General features: G+C 38.3%; 1 protein-coding gene across 3 annotated transcripts in view; it reads left to right on the top strand.

Moving 5' to 3' along the window:
• The window catches only part of TMEM245 (transmembrane protein 245), a 102,923-nt gene that overhangs the window by 1,347 nt on the left and 82,815 nt on the right, over window positions 1–18,761 (top strand). For all 3 annotated transcript variants that reach the window (XM_082403906.1, XM_082403904.1, XM_082403905.1), the window contains exons 2-3: window positions 8,950–9,067; window positions 10,597–10,698. In XM_082403906.1, coding sequence (XP_082260032.1) covers window positions 8,950–9,067; window positions 10,597–10,698 — 220 coding nt within the window. The remainder of the gene's footprint in view (window positions 1–8,949; window positions 9,068–10,596; window positions 10,699–18,761) is intronic.

Raw genomic sequence — 18,761 nt, 5'->3', positions numbered from 1 at the left:
TGAAGGTCTCCCCGTTCCCCGCCCCCATCCTAACGGAACCACTTAGCGGGGCGTGTGCCCTGTGAGGAATCGCTTTCCCCCTTTGCAGGTAGGGGCTTCAGTGCATCGGCAGGTGGACATGAATTTACTCCTGGTCAGGGAGAGTGGGTGCTCCAGCATCTTAGTTCTGCTCACGTGGGACTTTCCTGGAAGGGACCTTAGAGATCCTAGTCCAACCGGTCATCCTACAGATAGGAGAGGTGACTTCTTACCAGGCTAGGGCTAGTTGGGCACAGAGAGGGCACTGGTTGACGCAAGTTTCTCAAGTCCTAGAACAAATCTTTCTTAATAGTTCAGAGCTGCCTCTCAGTTCAGGTGATTTCAGTGTACTTTGTGCCAGGCACCTACCTGGGTGCTGAGCCTCGTGGGCCTCTTTCTCGCCACAATCTATTCTGGGGAACTACTTACGTTGTGCAGCGACTGCTGTGCAACATTCTCCTCCCGCCTGGATTACTTAGGCAGACTGGGTGAAGGAAAGGTATATTTGTGATTCTTGGATCATCCTGAGCTTATTCTTGGAAAATCACTGACCTTTAGAGTTGGAAGGGATTTCAAGGATAATCTAGTGACACGTTTCCTCACTCAGACCAGATTGTGGACCAGTTAATGATCCACATATTTCACTGGGGACTGTTAAAAACAAGTGGATGTTTAATGCATAAGAATGCTATTTCATCAATAAGCAGTACCATTTAAAAATAAATTTATCCACTTTTGTCAGTGTTCAATGCACCTTGATATCAAGTTGCAAAATAATGCCCTTTATCTGTCAAGCAAGGTTTTGACTTGCCTGAGGTTATTGGTAGAGTTGGTGATTGATTCCAGAACTCCTGTCTGCTCTTGCTCTATCCATACAACCTCTCAGTTCAAGTTAAAAGTTGATTGAGTGTGTTGTTAGGTACTGGGCTTTGTGAGGGCTTTAAACGGAGTAAGGTGCAGGCTCTGTGTTCAAGGTACATATAATCATATGTGAGCATATTCTTATGGAGATGACAGACACACAGATAAATGTTCATTACCCACCAATTATGGGCCAGCAGGGTATTGCAAGGTATTGGGGAGCACCTCATCCATAATTTTGGGATGCTGCTTGTGTGTGTAACTGCTGAGTTATCAGACAGAACCCTTGGCCTCCAAGAGGCCTGGTTATTTCAGTTGTGGTAGGAGGGAGGGATGTGGAAGCACCCTCTTTCACCTCCTGAGGCTTGACAGATTGTCAGGTGGAAGTGATCCTACTCTTTATTGCCTGCTTGCCTGGCACTCTTCAGGAGAGGTTTCTGAGATCCGGAGAATGTGATGGTCCCAAAGCCGCTCAGACTTTGAACAAACCCAGGGTTCACTTTATGGAGTCCCAGTTCCATGTTATTTCTCCTTTACCTGTTGTTTCACAGTTCAGTTAAGTGGACTGAAGGCAGAGTACTGTATGCTGTTAAGAAATATAAAGATTACTATAACTTGATTCCTGTCCTCAAGAGATTCAATCTTGTCAAATTCAGACATATTTCTAGATTCTGCTAACATTTTTGACTGTTGATAATGCAGTTTACTGTAATTACCGTAGGCAAGACCAAGTAGCATATCCACCAAACTGTAGGAAATTAGGAAAGAAAGCCCTAGCATATATGAACACTGTATTTTCATAGTAAAGTAAGAATTGAATACATGGGTAAATTGCCATGATTAGCAGAAACTGGGGCATTTCTGCCAGTCACTCTCAGATAGTGGAAAGAGATGAATTGAATAATTGTGAAAAAGTGCCTGCAGCTCAGTGTATAGAGCTATGAATATCTTTTTACTGAAGATAAACCCCCCTTCCATGTATTTTATTTACATACCCTTGAATGGGTTGTGGATGAGCAGAAGAGAAGGGCCAAGATTGATTAGGTTAGAAGAGGGGAAGGAAGGTCAAGCCAATTAATAATTTTGAAAAGGCTTGAAACTCAGCTGTTTGCCTAAAGCTATGGGGGCAAGGGAGGAAGGGGTAAAAAAACCCATTATAAAAGACACAGTATGAGTTAATTAGAAGTGAGTAGGGGGCCTAAATTGAGGTTGATCTGAGTTGGAGAGAAACTTGCGGCTGTGTTTTCTTGAAGCAGTTCTTAGGAGCGGGTGGTTGGATGGAGGTGAGCTAAAAGTGTACCTGGGAAGCGGAGACAGGGAGTGCTCACTTCTCAGTCAGGAGCGCTGATTAAGGCCTGACAAGAAGTGAAAGGTCATGTGACCGGGCAGGGCGCCCTCTCTATAACTTTACTATCATAGTTCACAGCTGGTTTGGTTTTGTGAGCCCAAGAAGGGCTGCTTGTCGTAGAAAAAGAGTCTTTATGCTTTCTAAACAACCTGTAAATTGGAGCCTGCTGCTGCCGAGAGGTATGGCTGGGGGAGGTAGAAAAGTGAATTTAAGGAAATCTACATTTTGGAGAGCTGACAAGTCATGCATTTAAGATCCAGCTTTTGAGCATCTACCATGTACTGGTAGGCGCTTTCATGTGTGTTATTTCATTCTCACAACAGTCATGTGAAGTAGGAGGGAGGAATTTCACAGGTGAGATTTAGAGATTGATCTGTTCATTCTGTCAGTGAATGATACTCAACAGGCCTATCAGCAGTTGAAGGCCATTTGTCATCAAAACCTTCAACGAAGATTTTTAAAAACTTTCCCTCAGTACATTGTGTTTATTTATTTATTTATTTATAGTATAAATTGATTTTAGTTTTCAGGAGAAAAATAGAAGAATATCAGGATCGGACTAACCACACATATTCTCCCAAAGGCCCCTAGATTCTAGTCATCTAGAAACTTTAGTCATCTCTCTTATCCTTGTATCTATTATTTCCAAGTCCTATCCCGTTTTCCTTTGTAATGTCTTTAATACTTGTGTTTTCCTTTGTTACCAGTTTATCCTTCCAGTTCAGTTCCTATTCGCCTCACTTTGGGGTTCCTTCAGCCTCCTAGCTCTTTTCTGCTAATTCTCCATCCTGCTTGCAAGTGAAAGAGTAACCATCCATGATGTGAGCAATTTTTTAAAACAGTTTCAAATATATTAGAATATTGATTAGTGATTTCTAAACACTTAAAAAAAATCATCTGTTGCACCAAACTCACATATAACTCAGTCCTTAGGGTCCTTGGCATCTTTCCTTGGTGTAGAGCTGTCAAGATAAATCTGAAAATCTAGCCTTCCTTCTCCACCATTTTTCCTTGCTGAGAGTGTTTTGGGTCTTCCTCTCTCCTTTAGTTCAGACTTGTTAGAACGTTTGAAGACATTTACAGTTTTTGCGGTAGTAATAGATTTGTTTTCTCCATGGTCTCTGATCACATTGTTTCCATTTTACTTCATAAAGAAGCATGAAGTGGAAGGAACAGTGGCTGAAAGATAAGAGTGTAAATTCTAAACTGAGCTCTGTTAGTAGCTTGCTTTGTGACCTTGGACAGACCAGGGCCCGTCTCTGGGCTACTCACCTCTAGTTGTGTGAAGTGTGGGATTAGCTTGGATGATTTCTAAGGTTCCTGGATATTCAGTTTTACAGATCCCCAGAGTTTGGTAGTACTGCCAGCAAGGCTCTTGGGAAATGCACATTAGCCAGCCGGCCAGGCCTACTCCTGGTGTGTTTTACTTGCCTGGCAACAGTAAGGAGGAAAGTTTCCGGTACTTAGGTTCTTTCTCAGTTAAAGACTGATTATAAAAGAGTCTTGACTCTTAAGTTGCCACACCATGAAGAGAACAAAGTTTTCAAATTAGAATAAAGGAGAATGAAGTTTTAAAGGAGAATGAAGTACCTGAAGCAGTAGCTGATTAGGGCTGTGGCTCCGTAAGTGGGGAAGAAATCAGTAGTTTTATTCTCTCTGTAAAAGACTTAGGAAACTGTTCTGCAAAATCATGCAATAGAAGCAAGCCAAGTTGCTTTTCCAGTTAATACCCAGATGACCATAAATAAAACAAAGACACAGTCTACAGGGCAAAGTCTACTTATGTTTTATGCATTTAATATCTTATTTAATCAGAAAAGTATATGTGGTTAATAAGTCAAATGAAAGGAAAATGTGATTGTTTATTAGTTAGCTTTGCTTGTAGTGCTAAATAAATGTTGCCGGTTTTTATGGACAGTCTTTAGTATCAGCACACATTGGTGCTTTAAAATGAGTATTGAATGTATATTTTGAAAAGGACACATTGCTCTGAAGAACATAGTTTGGGAAAGTATGCCTTCTTCTGTTTAAACTGTGGCTCATTGATTTATTCCTGGAAGAAAATGCATACTTGAACAGGTTTTCTCAGAGGCTAATCATATCTCTCAGAGAGAGACAGAAATAAAAAGCTCTCATAAAGGCACACTTATAGGAATCCATACTGGAAATTATGTATGAAATTTGAATGTACAAATCCTTATTTTCAGTAAGTTAAAGAATATTTAGCGATTTAAAATATTGACTCAAGTAAAACATGCTTGTTATATATATAAAAAAATTTAAGCAGCATGTAAGTTTATATGGTAAAAGTGAATTGTCTCTTTTCTCTTCCCACTGTATAGATGTTACTGTTGTTAACTGTTTGGTGAATAGCCTTCTAAGTTTATTTCTACACCTATGTGAAAGTATAAAGTATAGGGGTTTTGTTTTTTAAAACAAAAGTTTTATATATATATATATATATATATATATATATATATATATATATGAAATTCTCTTTCTTTTATCATTGCTCTTTCATTATCATTGTATTGTAGATATCTTTCCTTGATAGTACTTTCAGATATACTTCTTTCTTTTTAATAGTAGCGTAGTCTAAAGTTTTTTTTTTCTGGATGCCTTTTAGAAAGTGTTCCTACCAAATTATTTTAGCACTGAATTTGTATTACTATCTGATAAACATTTTTAAACATTGGTAACTGTAAAATCATAATGGTTTAATAGAAACTTTAAAGTGTTTTTATAAATGGCCATACTTTTTCAACTAATAATATTCTGTGAATTTTTTCTGAGGAAACTCTTGAAAATACTGAAAAAAAAGTCAAAAGTTGTTTTTTTTTTTTTTAAGTAAAAGACATTTACTATTTATAAAGATAATACTACTCTTAGAAGAAAATTCAATACTTGAAGAAAAGTGTAAAGATGCAACTTACCCCCTGAAATCCAACCATTCAGGGACAATATTTTTTAACATTTTGGTGAGTATATTTTCACCATTATAAATTTGCATATGCATAAATTTACAGTGTGTCATTGAATAAAGTTATTTATCACACTTTTGAAAGTCTGAATAATTATTTCATTTTTGGAGATACCATAATTTAAACAGTCTCCTATAAAATGACATTTAATTTGTTATATTTAATTTGTTTGTTTAATATTTTAAACTGCCACAGTGAATATTTTTATATCTGCACAGTGTGTAGTTCTTCTGTAAACCAAATTTGTAGAAGTGGAATTGGGGAGTATACTTAATAAGTTGTTATTTTAAACTGAAATGAGGTTACCTGTGAATTTCAGGTTTACTGGGTGAAAACACATACCTCTCTTTAGACAATGAGTTTCTTTGAAAAAATCTGAAGTATGCAGTCTCTCATTTTTTTCCTCTCTTTGCAAGTGATACTCATTCCTTATGAATACAGATAAGAAACAAAAACTTCTTGGAGGTTGGTTGAAAAGTATCATAGGCTTAAAATCTGAAAGTATATCCTTCTGTGATCCTCTAGTTCAGCTTCTCACTGAGGGCACACTCTCCTACTTTGTCATCCCTGACTTCCAGTCAGCTTTTGCTCAGACTTCTAGTGATGGTAGCTCATTCCCTTTTTAGACGTCTACAGTTTATTAGAAAAATTTATTATATAAAGCTGAAATATGTTGCTTCCTAATTTCCACCTATTATTTCTGCCCTCAGAACCACAGAAAATTAAGTCTGTTGCCTCTCTCAGATGACATTTCCCCAGCTATTTGGAGATAGCTATCAAATCTTACTTCCTTCCCTTTTCTAAGCTGAACAGTTTTTTCCCCCAGCTGTATCTCTATCTCCTATGTTGTGATTTCCATTTCCTTTCCCAGTCTGAATTTTACTGCCGATGTGGTTTGATAGTGTAAGTCACTGAAACAATCACTTTGCCTGATGTATTGTACTTTTATTAATAGGCATTCATACCAGTTACGTTTCTGACCAGCTATCCTCTTCCCATTCTTTACTCGTATAGATGAGTTTTGAACCTAAAAGCAGAACTTTGCATTTCTCTCTATTAAATTTAATCTTATTTGATTAGCCCATTGTTCTAATTTCAGGATATCTTTTTGAATCATTTATATTGACTATTCCCAATTTTGTGTAATCTGCAAGTTCGGCTAATATGCCTTCTATTCTTTCATCTAAATTACTGACTACATGTTTAATAAGGCAGGGCTGATTACCCCCTGTGTAGCATACTGCTGAAGACCATCCACTTGCTGAGGATCAATTTTTTTTTAAATTTCAGCAATTTGTAGTCATCAAAATCAACTGTTTTTATTTTCCCTTGTGAATACTGGAGCAGCTTTTCCTCTTTGTTTTTCTGGCACTACCCTTTATTCTCCTTACTGTTAAGAAAGCAGATTCTGGAGCCAGGTTCCTGGGTTCTAAATCCTGACTCTGTCACTTCTTTTTTTTTGCTTTTTAAAAAAATAGTAATTTATTTATTTATTTATGTTTTATTTTTTGGTTGCATCGGGTATTAGCTGCAGCACGCGGGACCTTCGTTGTGGCATGCGGGATCTTTCGTTGTGGTGCACGGGCTTTTCTCTAGTTGTGGCGTGCGGGTTTTCTCTCTCTAGTTGAGGTACGCGGGCTTAGTTGCCCTGCAGCATGTGGGATCTTAGTTCCCCGACCAGGGATTGAACCCGTGTCCCCTGGAGGCAGGAGGACAGGGTTCTAGAGAGAGACTTCTGGATGATTTCTCTTCCATCTTTAAGATACTGATTGGGTGGTATCCTTTCAAAGCTTTTTCGCCTTGGCTGTCTCTCTACCTGGATTTTCCTCCCGTCTCGCTGCCTGTCCAAGGCTAAGTCTTCTGCCCCAAAGGCCTTGAACCCACCTTTCCCGACTCTGTCACTTTTTAGCTGTGTGACCTTGTGCAAGTCACTTCTCTTAAGTATCAGTTTCTTTCATCTCTAAAATGGGAGTGATAATGGTACTTTTTTCCTGGGGTTATGAGGATTAAATGAGTTCATGTATTTAAAGTATTAGAACAAGGCAGAGTGTTACATAAGTGTACTGTTATTACACTCAGATTTTGTTCTGAGCTCTACAGTCATAATCTCAAATTCTCTAAATTCCCAGGGTTAAATTTGTGTGGTCCTACAAGCTTGAACTTTTTGGAAGCAGCTGTAGTCTCACTTCCCATGTGCTCATATATCTGGGGCTTAAGATCTCTTTAATATTTCATCTTATTAGTTGCTTGAAGAAAAATATTTTAATATCCTTTTCATTATAAAAGAACTAGTGCTCATTAAAGGCAATTTGGAAAATATAGAGAAAAGGAAAAGGGAAAAACAAAATCTTATCACCTAAATACAACTGTTTAGTACATTTCCTCCCCCTCCTCCACCATACAGTAGATATACTCATGTCACATGTGTTTTTTTAATTTTGCTTTTTCCTTAATAATATCTTAGGAATATTTTAAGTTATATAGTCTTTGTTTAAAAAAGCCTGTTTTAATGATTGCATAACATTTTACTGAGTGACTCATCCAGAGTTAACCACTTCCCAGTTATTGAACTTTTAGGTTATCGACTTTTCAGTGTTCTAAATTAGTCTATGATGAGCTTCTTTATTTTTAACCCTTTTTCAGAATTTATCATTATTTAGTAAGGTCCCAAAGCTGAATTCTCAGGTCTGAAGCTATAAACATTTTTAAGACCCGAAGAGTATTTTGAAGATATGATCAAAATAAAGTAGGAGGTAGTTTTTTTCTGGCTTTTGTAGTAACTATATCAGTTCCTTTTTCTTCATTCTCTGAATTACAGCATAAAGTCCTTTTTTTGTTTTAATTTGCCTATTTTTTTTCAAGATTCAGGTTGTTTTAATAAATTCTTGGTGCTCACATTTGTTCTGGGTTATGTATTCTTTCCACCTTTTGTGTATGTTCTATTAAAATATGAGGTTATTAGAGAGTTTCTGTGTAGGATGCTTTGTGATTACTAGAGTCATTTAGTTTTACTGTAGGGAAAACTGAGGAGGGGGACCCTGGCTGGTTCTTCTGTTCTCAAGTCTCGCTGTTTCTTCCTCTGGTAATATTTTTTTCAGCTACACTTCTTCAACTGAGTATAACTCTGGGCTAGGTTCTAACCATCTGTTACCGAGATTATTTCAGCAGGGTCACACTTCAGCTGGCTGCCTTCTTTTTAGCTTTTAAAAAATTCTTTTCATAGTAACACCGGCTTGCGGGATCTTAGTTCCCCGACCAGGGATGGAACCTGGGCCCCTGGCAGTGGAAGCACGGAGTCCTAACCACTGTACCACCAGGGAATTTGCTCTTGTTTTTTCTTTTCTTTTGTAAATATTAATCTACAGAGAAAACTTTAAGAATTTCACAAGGTGAAGAGCTTAATTTAAATCCATGGCTTAAAAATTGAATATTTTATCGTAAGTATCTTTATGCATATAATAGTTTTTGAACTTTAACATATCTTAAATTATATTTATGTATTTTTTGTTGAAGATATTTAAATAATATCACTGCATGGGATTTCAAACCTGTTTATTTCCAAACTTGATTTATCTAAGCAGAGGAGGAAAACCTATGCACACTCCTTTTAGCACCACCAACCGTCATCTGTGTTGTATCCACAGCTCTCATGCTATGTAGATGCTTGCGAGTTTTATATAATTGTATGTTTATTGCATGTGTATATATTTTACAACTGTGTCTATATTTCATTTATTTAAGATCTGGACCTTGGTAGTTGGCTACGTGTTGACTGTTTCATTCAAGTGGAATGCAAGCACTGAACGCTACTTGAGAGCAGTTTCAATTCCTGTCTGGATTATATTGCTTTTTCATTTAGGTGGGTCCCTTTTTCTAAGAAAGTCTAGCTTAAGGTCAGTGGAGGCTGACCGTGTGAATCAAAGTGAATTTTTTGAAGTTTTATGTGTTGCATTTAAAATTCTTTAAAATAATCCTTCAAAATATTCTGCCTTAATCTTTCATTAATCTTGAATGAAAATATTGTACTTTAAAATGTCTACTTTTAATTATATGGAATGTTCATTTTCAAAAAGGTCTTTTAAAAATAAATATATCTTAAAAAGTAGAGCACACTTGGACTATCATGGCTGTTTCTGAGTGTCTTACTTAGGGAGGATATAGCTAAGCAGTCAAGGATGATAAGAGGTGCTCAAAATCATGTGAGAGAAACTATTAAGGGAACCAGATATGTTTACTCTTCATAAGAGAAGGGCACTGGGGCTGCAGGGGTGGGGAGGAGGTAGAGGTGAGGAAGATACCAAATATGGAAGCCCGTTTCAGGTTTTTGAAGGATTGTGAAAGAGTGGTTTAAACAGATCTCTGTAGCCATTTGGGAGAGATGTCAGAGCAACGAGCAGCTTCAGAGAGACAAGTCTCTGTTCAACATAAGGATGATCAGTGTCAGAGCTGCTCAGAGTAATGAGTTCCCCATTATTTGAGACTCTTCACTGTTAGCTGAGTGGCTGCCAGGATGTTGCAGAGTGATTTTTCAGGGACTCATTTACCTCCAAGTCTTAACTATATGGAAACATCAAGTTCTAATTTAAAAACAAAATTCAGTGACCTAGAGCAGTAGGTAGCCTATTAGTAGTAGTTTTTAGAGCTACTTATTGTTAAAAATAAAATAAAAACCAGAGTTGGTTGAAAGTATGTCTTTGCTTAGAGTCTGATATGGAACAGAGCATTACTCTTTAGCTCTGCTGACTTGGAATGCTAAAGGAGTTTCTCAACAAGATCCCCTAATGTCTGATGGGACTCATTTCAAATTTGGGGAAGGTAGAGGAGGGAGGCAGGCAGGTATGTTCGTAAGGCTGTAGACCAACTCAGGGAAATGCAAAGGCTTTTGATCCTTGGCCACTTGTTAGCATTTTTGCTCTGTACACTGGGGATACATTAAAGCTTTTTGCCGTGCTCTTGTGGGCCATTCCACCCTTTCTTGAGAGGTAGAGTTCACACCCAGTGGGATTTCCAGGAAATCAAGTCAGGCACCAGGACTTAAAGTTCTATGCCTGATGCAGGTCATTTGGGGGTTAAACAGGGGGTTTGATGGTCTTAAACACTGGATGTGCTTTAGAATGGACTTGATTCTCCAGGTGATACAAGCCTCTTAAAGGTAAGCTGGCACATACGCAATCCTTTAGACCAGGGCCTCTGAGAGCAGGGCTTGACTTCCTGAGAGGAGCCCTGAATTGAGGTTTCAGTTGCCTTTTAAAAATTTTTTTCCCTGTGAAACAATTTTGTTATTAACATATTTGCCAAATTGTTCTGTCAGTCTACTAAACTGAGTCTTTTAAAGACAAGTGCTAGATTTTTATTTCACTAAAAATGTTAATTCTTAATAATTTGCAGCATCCTTGGCTGGCTCATGGAGAATTCCAGTATTCCTGGTTATTGTTTTCCTGATGTCTGTGGGCACCCTCTATGAAAAACAGAATGGAAAAGAGTCTTCTGGTAAGAAATATGGCATTCTATTAATATTACTCTTAAGAAGTATTTGGGAGAATAGCTTTATTTAAAAAACATACTATGATAAACTGCTTTAAATTGGTGGTATTTTCTGAACAGAAAATAAATTGCTTTAAAATATTTTAGATGGTTAGACCATTTCCACCCCCCTTTTTTTGCATTTTTAATTGAGGTTTAATTCATATAATATAAAATTAATCATTAACCATTTTAAAGTGGCATTTAGTACATTCACAGTGTTGTGCAACCATTACTTCCATCTAGTTCCAAGACATCTTCATCACCCTAAAGGAAAGCGCTGTGCCCATTAAGCAGCTACATAAAGTTAGGTTATTTATTTGAGATCTTTCTTTTTTCTTAATGAAAGTATTTATTGCTATAAACTGCCCTCTTAGAAGTGCTTTTGCGTCCCATAGGTTTTGATATGTTGTGTTTCCATTTTCTTTGGATCAGATACTGTTTGATTTCTCTTTTGATTTCTTCTTTGATACATTGGTTAATCAGAAGTATTTTGTTTAATTTCCACGTGTTGTGTCCCACCTAACAAACCATTGCCAAATCCAAAGTCATGAATATTTACCCCTGTAGATCTTGTATCCTGCAACTTTGCTGAATTTGTTTAATAGCTTTAATAGTTTCTGTGGCTTCTTTAGGATTTTGCATATATAAGATCATGTCTCTGCAAATGGAGATAGTTTTACTTCTTCCTTTCTAATCTAGATGCCTTTTATTTCTTATCTTGCCTGATTGCTCTGGCTGAAACTTCCACTACAATGTTGAATAAAGATTAGTTTTCTTTAAAAGATTATTTTTAAAGATTATTTTAAAGATTCTTCTTTAAAAGATTATTATTATTATTATTTTTAATTTATTTATTTTATTTTATTTATGGCTGTGTTAGGGTCTTCGTTTCTGTGCGAGGGCTTTCTCTAGTTGCGGCAAGTGGGGGCCACTCTTCATCACGGTGTGCTGGCCTCTCACTATCGCGGCCTCTCTTGTTGCGGAGCACAGGCTCCAGATGCACAGGCTCAGTAATTGTGGCTTACAGGCCTAGTTGTGCCGCGGCATGTGGGATCCTCCCAGACCAGGACTCGAACCCGTGTCCCCTGCATTGGCAGGCAGATTCTCAACCACTGCGCCACCAGGGAAGCCCTAAAAGATTATTTTAACCTTTTAAAATAATCTTTTTTTTAAAGACTGTTTTTGAGGTACCCTGGTTGCACGTGGCCTTTATCCAGAGCGCTTTGTTAAAGATACAGGTTTCTAATGAGTTGTACAGGGGTTGTGGCAGGGTGGGGTGCGGGGGCAGATATAGTCACCGTTCTGAGATCATCAGATTGGACTTCTGGTTAGCCAGCCATGTGGGAATGGCTGTGAGCGGAGAGGTAGGTTTGAACAGCACACAGTTTCCACAGTAATTGACATTTGTCCCTTGCTTCTTTCTGATAGTTACACATAAACTACAAGAGCAAGTTACTAATTGCAGCAGATTTTTTAGAGGAAAAAAAAGTTCTCAAATACCAGTGTGTTACAGTTAAGTTAGAAAATAGAGAGAAACAAAAAGAAGAAAAGAAAAATCACTAAAAATCCCACTGTTCACAGATTATACCAAAATGTTAACTAATGACTATTATGCCTTTGGACTTTTTAAGACACAAGAAAACTGGATCATAGTGAAATTGTTTTGTAAACTGAATTTTAAACTTAATTATGTCACGAACACCTTTCTATGTCCGTGAATATACTTCTGCAGTGTTATTTTTCACATCTCCTTTTCATGCTAATCACAAGGCTGTTTGTGGCACTTCTGTGTATGTGTATAGCTACGTTACAGAAGTTTTTTTAAATTAAATTGCTGTTTATTATTTTATTTGGTAGATGAGTAGTGTCTGACAATTGTAAGACATCTTTTGTTCATAAATATTTGTTTAGAATTTTATAATAACTATCTGAAACAAAGAAACTTTAATTACTTATCTCTCTGACAGTGGAAAATACGAAAGATTTTATTTTATATTTTGCTGTCTAAGTTTTCTTTGCTCAGCCTCTCTTTCTGGTCACAATCTGTTAGACTCTGTGGTTATATATCGAACCAGTAGAAGTAAACTTCCTGTTTTGGCAACTACTGTAGAAAGCTTGGTGGTTTTCACTTGTTCCTCTGATTAGCTTTGTCTCTTTTTTTTCCCCTTTCCCCTAATAGTAGTGGTTCAGACAGCTCTGCTTATCCTTCACCCCTCACCCCAGGACAGTTTTCTCCTTTTTTTTTTTCTTCTGGCATTTCTCTCTCTCTTTCTTTTTTTTTTTTTCAATTGAGGTATATTTGACATGTATCATTATATTAGTTTCAGGTGTACAACATAATGGTTCCATGTTTGTATATATCACCACAATAAGTCTAGTTAACATCTGTCACCTTACATAGTTACCAAAAAACTTTCTTCTTGTGATGAGAACCCTTAAGACCTACTCTCTTAGCAACTTTCAAGTCTACAATAAAGTGTTATTAACAATAGCCACCACGCTGCACATTACATCCCTGGGACTTGTTTATTTTATAACCGGAAGTTTGTGCCTTTGCCTCCCTTCACTCACTTATCCCACCCCCACCACCAGTTCTGGCAGCCCCCTGTCTGTTCTCTGTATCTTTGAGCTGCTGTTTGTTCTAAGATTCCACATATAAGTGAGATCATACAGTATTTGTCTTTCTCTGACCCTTTTTACTTAGCGTAATACCCTTGAGGTCCACCATGTTGCTGCAAGTGACAAGACTTCATTCTTTTTTATGGCTGAATAATATTCCTGTGTGTGCGCATGCACACGCATGTGTGTATGTGTGTATATATATGTATGTGTGTGTATGTATACACACACACACACACACACACACACACACACACCACATTTTCTTTATTCATCAGTTAGTGGACCCTTAGGGTATTTCTGTATCTTGGCTATTGTAAGTAATGCTACAGTGAACATGGGGGTACATATGTCTTTTCGAGTTAGTGTTCTTTTTTTCTTCAGATATATATCCTAAAGTGGAATTGGCTGGATCATATGGTAGTTCTATTTTTAATATTTTGAGGACAGTTTTGTCCTTTTGACTGCTTTTGTCCAGGGCTAAGTAAGTACTTTACTGCAAGTATATCAATAAAGTAGGTCTAAACCAGGGGTTTCAGATGGATTTTCTCTTGGGTATAAATTCTTGTTTGATGGCAGCCTAGGGAGCCGTGAGGGCAGGAGTTCTAAGACCAAGTATTGAGCTTGGGAAAAAAGAAGACTGTGTTTGATTATTATCCCCCATAAGCCCAGGATAGTGGTGTGTTGGCATGCAAGCCAGATTTCTGGTATTTGTATTCCAGACTATTATAAGAAAGGAAGTCATAGAGACAGAATAAATGTTGAGAGCAGATTTGGAAATGTTGGTTTTCCTTGTTTTGTTTACTCCTATTCCAGCCTACTTCAGAATAGGTTATTCTTGATTTAGAATCTTTTTATGGACTTCTAGTGTAGATAATCCTCATCCTAAAATAAATTTGTTTAACCATTTTTTTTTCTAAATTTCTGAATATTTTTTTCCTGTTGCCCCTAGTACCTTGTTTATTTTAGGCATCAGAACTCGAGCCATATTGGGACAACCTTTCCCTTTTTTATAGTCAATTCCCTCCTGTAGATGTCACTGTAATATAGTTAGGCACGGGAATGCTTGAGCGTACTGCCATGGCAGTGTGTGCATTTATTCCTTCCTTGTCACCTCCACTGTCCCATTGTAGGACTGCTCTTGTATCCTAGTCACTTGTGTAGGCATCTTTCTCTATGTCTTCTGAGCTTTGAATCTTTTGCTGTTTTACAATCTGTGGTTTGCTGGATTCACAGAATTAATCCTTTGGATGTCATCATACTTCAAAGCATGAATTTGTTTAGTTCCTAGATCCAGAAAACTCTTCCTGTGGATCATTGCTGTGTTAGTTTCAGTGGTTCTTTCTGAACCCAGGGACCTTACGCAGTGGTTTTTTCTTAGACCTTAGGAACTCTTACTTGGTATTTCCTGGAACCTCAAGTTAATGTAGGGAAAAATGTTAAGTGTCTACCGTGCTTTTAAGTGTACTATCTTTTTTAATCCACAAATAAAACATTCCCCCCACAACCTTGTAAAATAGATTTCTCCGTTTTGCAGATGAAGACATTTAATAACAGGTTAACTGACTTGCCCACAATCCCACGGGTGACTGGTGGAGCTAAAATTTAAGCCTACGTCCTTGACTCTAACCTACACCTGGTGTTCTTTCCTTTCACCAGGCTCTTTGACAAGCATCAGCCATCCTGAAAAAGTATTGACTGCTGATCTGTCTTTTTTTTTTTTTTTTTAATAAATTTATTTTATTAATTGTTTCTAGCTGTGCTGGGTCGTTGTTGCTGCACGCGGGCTTTTTCTAGTTGCCGCGAGCAGGGGTTACTCTTTGTTGCGGTACGCGGGCTTCTCACTGCGGTGGCTTCTCTTGTTGCGGAGCACGGACTCTAGGCACACAGGCTTCAGTAGCTGTGGCGCATGGGCTCAGTAGTTGTGGCGCGTGGGCTCTAGAGCGCAGACGCAGTAGTTGTGGCTCACGGGCTTAACTGCTCCGCGGCATGTGGGATCTTCCCGGACCAGGGATCGAACCCGTGTCCCCTGCCCTGGCAGGCGGATTCTTAACCCCTGAGCCACCAGGGAAGCCCCGTGGATCCGTCTTGCACTCAGTTGTAGTTGTCAGCTCCTTCAGTCTTCATGTTGGCCCCAGTGGCTTACCACAAGCACAGCACCCAGCTTCTCTGCCTCCTGGGCCCCAGAAGTCTTACTTGGCAGAAACCTGGAATCCAGCTTTGGTGTGTTCCCTGGGCCTGTGAGAAAGGAGGAGCATAAGCATTGTTGTTCTCCCCTATGCGTGAGGCCTTGTAGGACTCTTAAAACATGCTATCTCATTTAATTTTCATAGTATACCAGTGAGATTAGTATTATACTTGTTTTACAGATGAAGGAACTTAGGCTCAGAGAGCCATTTACTATGAGTATGAGAAGTGCTTCTTCAAAAGCTAGGCAAACAAGTGTCAGATGTATCTTTAATAGCCAGGACCCCCAGGATGAGAAGTACAGGCAATTACACCTGGGCCTGATCCTCTTAACATTGGTAATTGTTTATGAGTGACCAGAAATATCTTGGTGAGGAAGGCTTCATTTTGTCTTAATTGTTTGGGATAGCATGTGATACGAATGAACAAGTTTGGTCCAGTTAAGCCAAATTGGAGGAAGAAAAAGTGCAAAGTAAATTTCTTACTGCTTATCTGTCATTCCCCAATTCTGCCACTGTCAGTTAAGTAGACCTAGAGAAACTCCTAGTGGTCCATATCCAAACCCCTGTTACTGACCAGTAGTACAGTGAAGTGATACTAGAAGCTGTTGAGGAGGAGATGTATTTTCCACATTAGTAATGGAAACAGAAGCCTTCTTCAAAGGGAACTTTTCATGCTGGGGAGATTTTACTTGATATAAAGGGCCTCCTTCCAATAAGCATCTTTGGGTGTGTTCCTGGTAACTTCAACTGTCCCTGTGAAAGAGAACAAAGTAGATCAAGTGTGTCCTTATTTAGACTGGCTTCAAAATATGTTTCCCTCTGTTATTAAAAAAAAAATTATTCTGCCCATTGTCAATTTAGCCATATCAACAGATATTATCTGAACATGTGATCTATTTCTTACACCAGAGTATGAGTTTCTGTCCCCTGGTGCTAGGCTGCTAATGTCAGTGGTCTGCTTATTTGGACTTGTGTGGATTCCTGCTGTTTGGCCCTCCAGTTAATACTGGCCCTTTCCCTGGGTAGATTGACTCTGGAAACCTTGGATGCTCTTTCCTTTCTTTGTTTATAGTTCTTGGGTCCCAAGATTATGTTCCCTTGTCTATGTGCCTATTTTTAGCTGGGGCTTTTTTCCCAGTACCGTGAGTCTGCCTAGATTCTGGGTCCTGGCATTCTTTTGTCTAGTTTATCATCTCTCTGCCCAAACCCTTGGGGTTTTTGAAGTGCAGAAAGATATCACTAGACAAAAGTCATTCAAGTACATATCTGTTTGATGAGTAAGAGCAGTTGCCAAATCTTATATCCATAATTTTCAAATACTCTGTTGATTTTTTCTGTGTGCTATTCCTTTCATTCTTTTGTGAAGTTTCAGGCATTCTAAAAATTTGCTGAATCATTTGTGTATTAACTAGGATGATATTGCATAGTTTTCATTGATTTAGCTAAGATTTATTAAATATTTATTGTATATTTTAGTGATATCAGCAAGTTGGAGAAAGTTTTTAAACCGTAGTTGTGAAGATTTAATCTGTTGATCTTAACTTTTCCTCAAGTCTTTCAGTGATGACTGTATGTAAGATGTTTTACACAGCCCTGAGGGGATATCTAAAAATGTAAGGATAAGACTTAGGGAAACGGCTGTAATACAGAGCAGGGAGGGGATGAGAGGTACAGGCAAATACTGTAGGAGTGCTAGTGGCTTGTGCTTATAGTTTATCCTGTCAAAGCCAACAGTTTTGATAAAGATGATGGTGATAATAATATCATTTATTGAGCTAAGTTCTGTTGAGTCCTACACAGCAGGCATTGTTCTAAGCATTTTATATGTATTGTTTCACTTAATTCTCACGTGAGTTAGGAATTTCTGTATGCTGCATTTTACACTTGAGGAGACTAAGGCATCTAGATCCTAAGTAACCTGCCTGTGGTCATCCAACTAGTAAGAAATAGACCTGAGATTTGAACCTGGGCAGTCTTGTTTCCTCACCTGTGATTCCAACCACTGAATTGTACTGCCCCTGTGCATAGTAAATATGAGCCCTTCCATCCTCTGGTCGCATTCTCCCTCTGTTTCCTCCTGTCTCTCCACTCTTACCATTGCACCCTGTGTTTCATCCTTATTCGACTTCCTAGAGTTCTTTGAACAGCACGCTCTGCTTTTTCTTGCCTTTGTGTCTTTACACCTGCTTTTTTGTCTTTCTGGAAAACTTTTCTACCTCTGTCCTCTAAGATACCAGCCTCTTCCTTTCTCCCCAAGATAAACTTGTTCTGTCTTCTTTATCTGACTAACTTGCTTAAATGGATTTAAAGGATGGCATCTTTTACCATTCTTGTCAGATAGCCCCTTTGGAAACTCTTCCCTGTTCTCCCAGGCATGGGTTAGGTTTCTATCCTTGGTGCTCCCCAAATATTCTACACTTATATCTACATTAGCTCTTAACATACTGAATCATAACTGATAGTTTAAGTATTAGACTGAGCTTGAGACTAGGGTCTTAACTTAGTATCTCATCCCAGTCACCTGTTTGGTGAATGAATGAATGCTCAGTGGGAGTTTAGAAGTATAAGCCAAAATGCAGCCAAACTGAAAGCCCGTATTTGAGGAGCTATAAAATGATCTTGTTATTTTGGAGCTACCTAACCATCAGGGGACTTCTTTCTCTGACTCTCTCAAGGATAAGTTACCACTTCATTAAATTACTTGTGAAGAGGTAGGTTTAGTAATTGAGGACCCTGAACTAGTCTTTACTCTTATATGAGAGAATACTTTGTTTCTTTGAATTTTGATTGGAAGCCTCCCCCTTCCCCACCTTACTATGCTGTCCCAGGCCATTAGTCATTAGGTGTTCCCAACCTTTTCTCTTGAGTGGAACCCAAGAAATCTCTTGTGGGCACACAGGAACCTAAGACCTCTCTGGTCTCTGGTGTAATCAGTTTGTGTTTAAATTTCTATTTGGAAGTCTAAAAAGAACTTCAGTATACCCAAAATCTTCATCCATTTCCCCTGCATGTTCTCTGTCTGATCATAATCTGAAAACTTGGGGGTCATTGTTGAACCCTTTATTGTTTCGTCACCAAGTCTGGTCCACTTTGACTACTCCATGTCTCTTAAATGCAGCCGCTTTCCCAACATCTTTCCTGTTAACCACTGCAGACCATGCTGTCATCATGTCTTGCCTGTAATACTGCAATAACTTATCTCCCTCTACCTACTCTTGG

This window comes from Balaenoptera borealis (assembly GCF_965194805.1).
Source record: "Balaenoptera borealis genome assembly, chromosome: 8".
Taxonomy (NCBI): Eukaryota; Metazoa; Chordata; class Mammalia; order Artiodactyla; family Balaenopteridae; genus Balaenoptera; species Balaenoptera borealis.
This window is presented reverse-complemented; position numbering and strand designations above follow the sequence as displayed.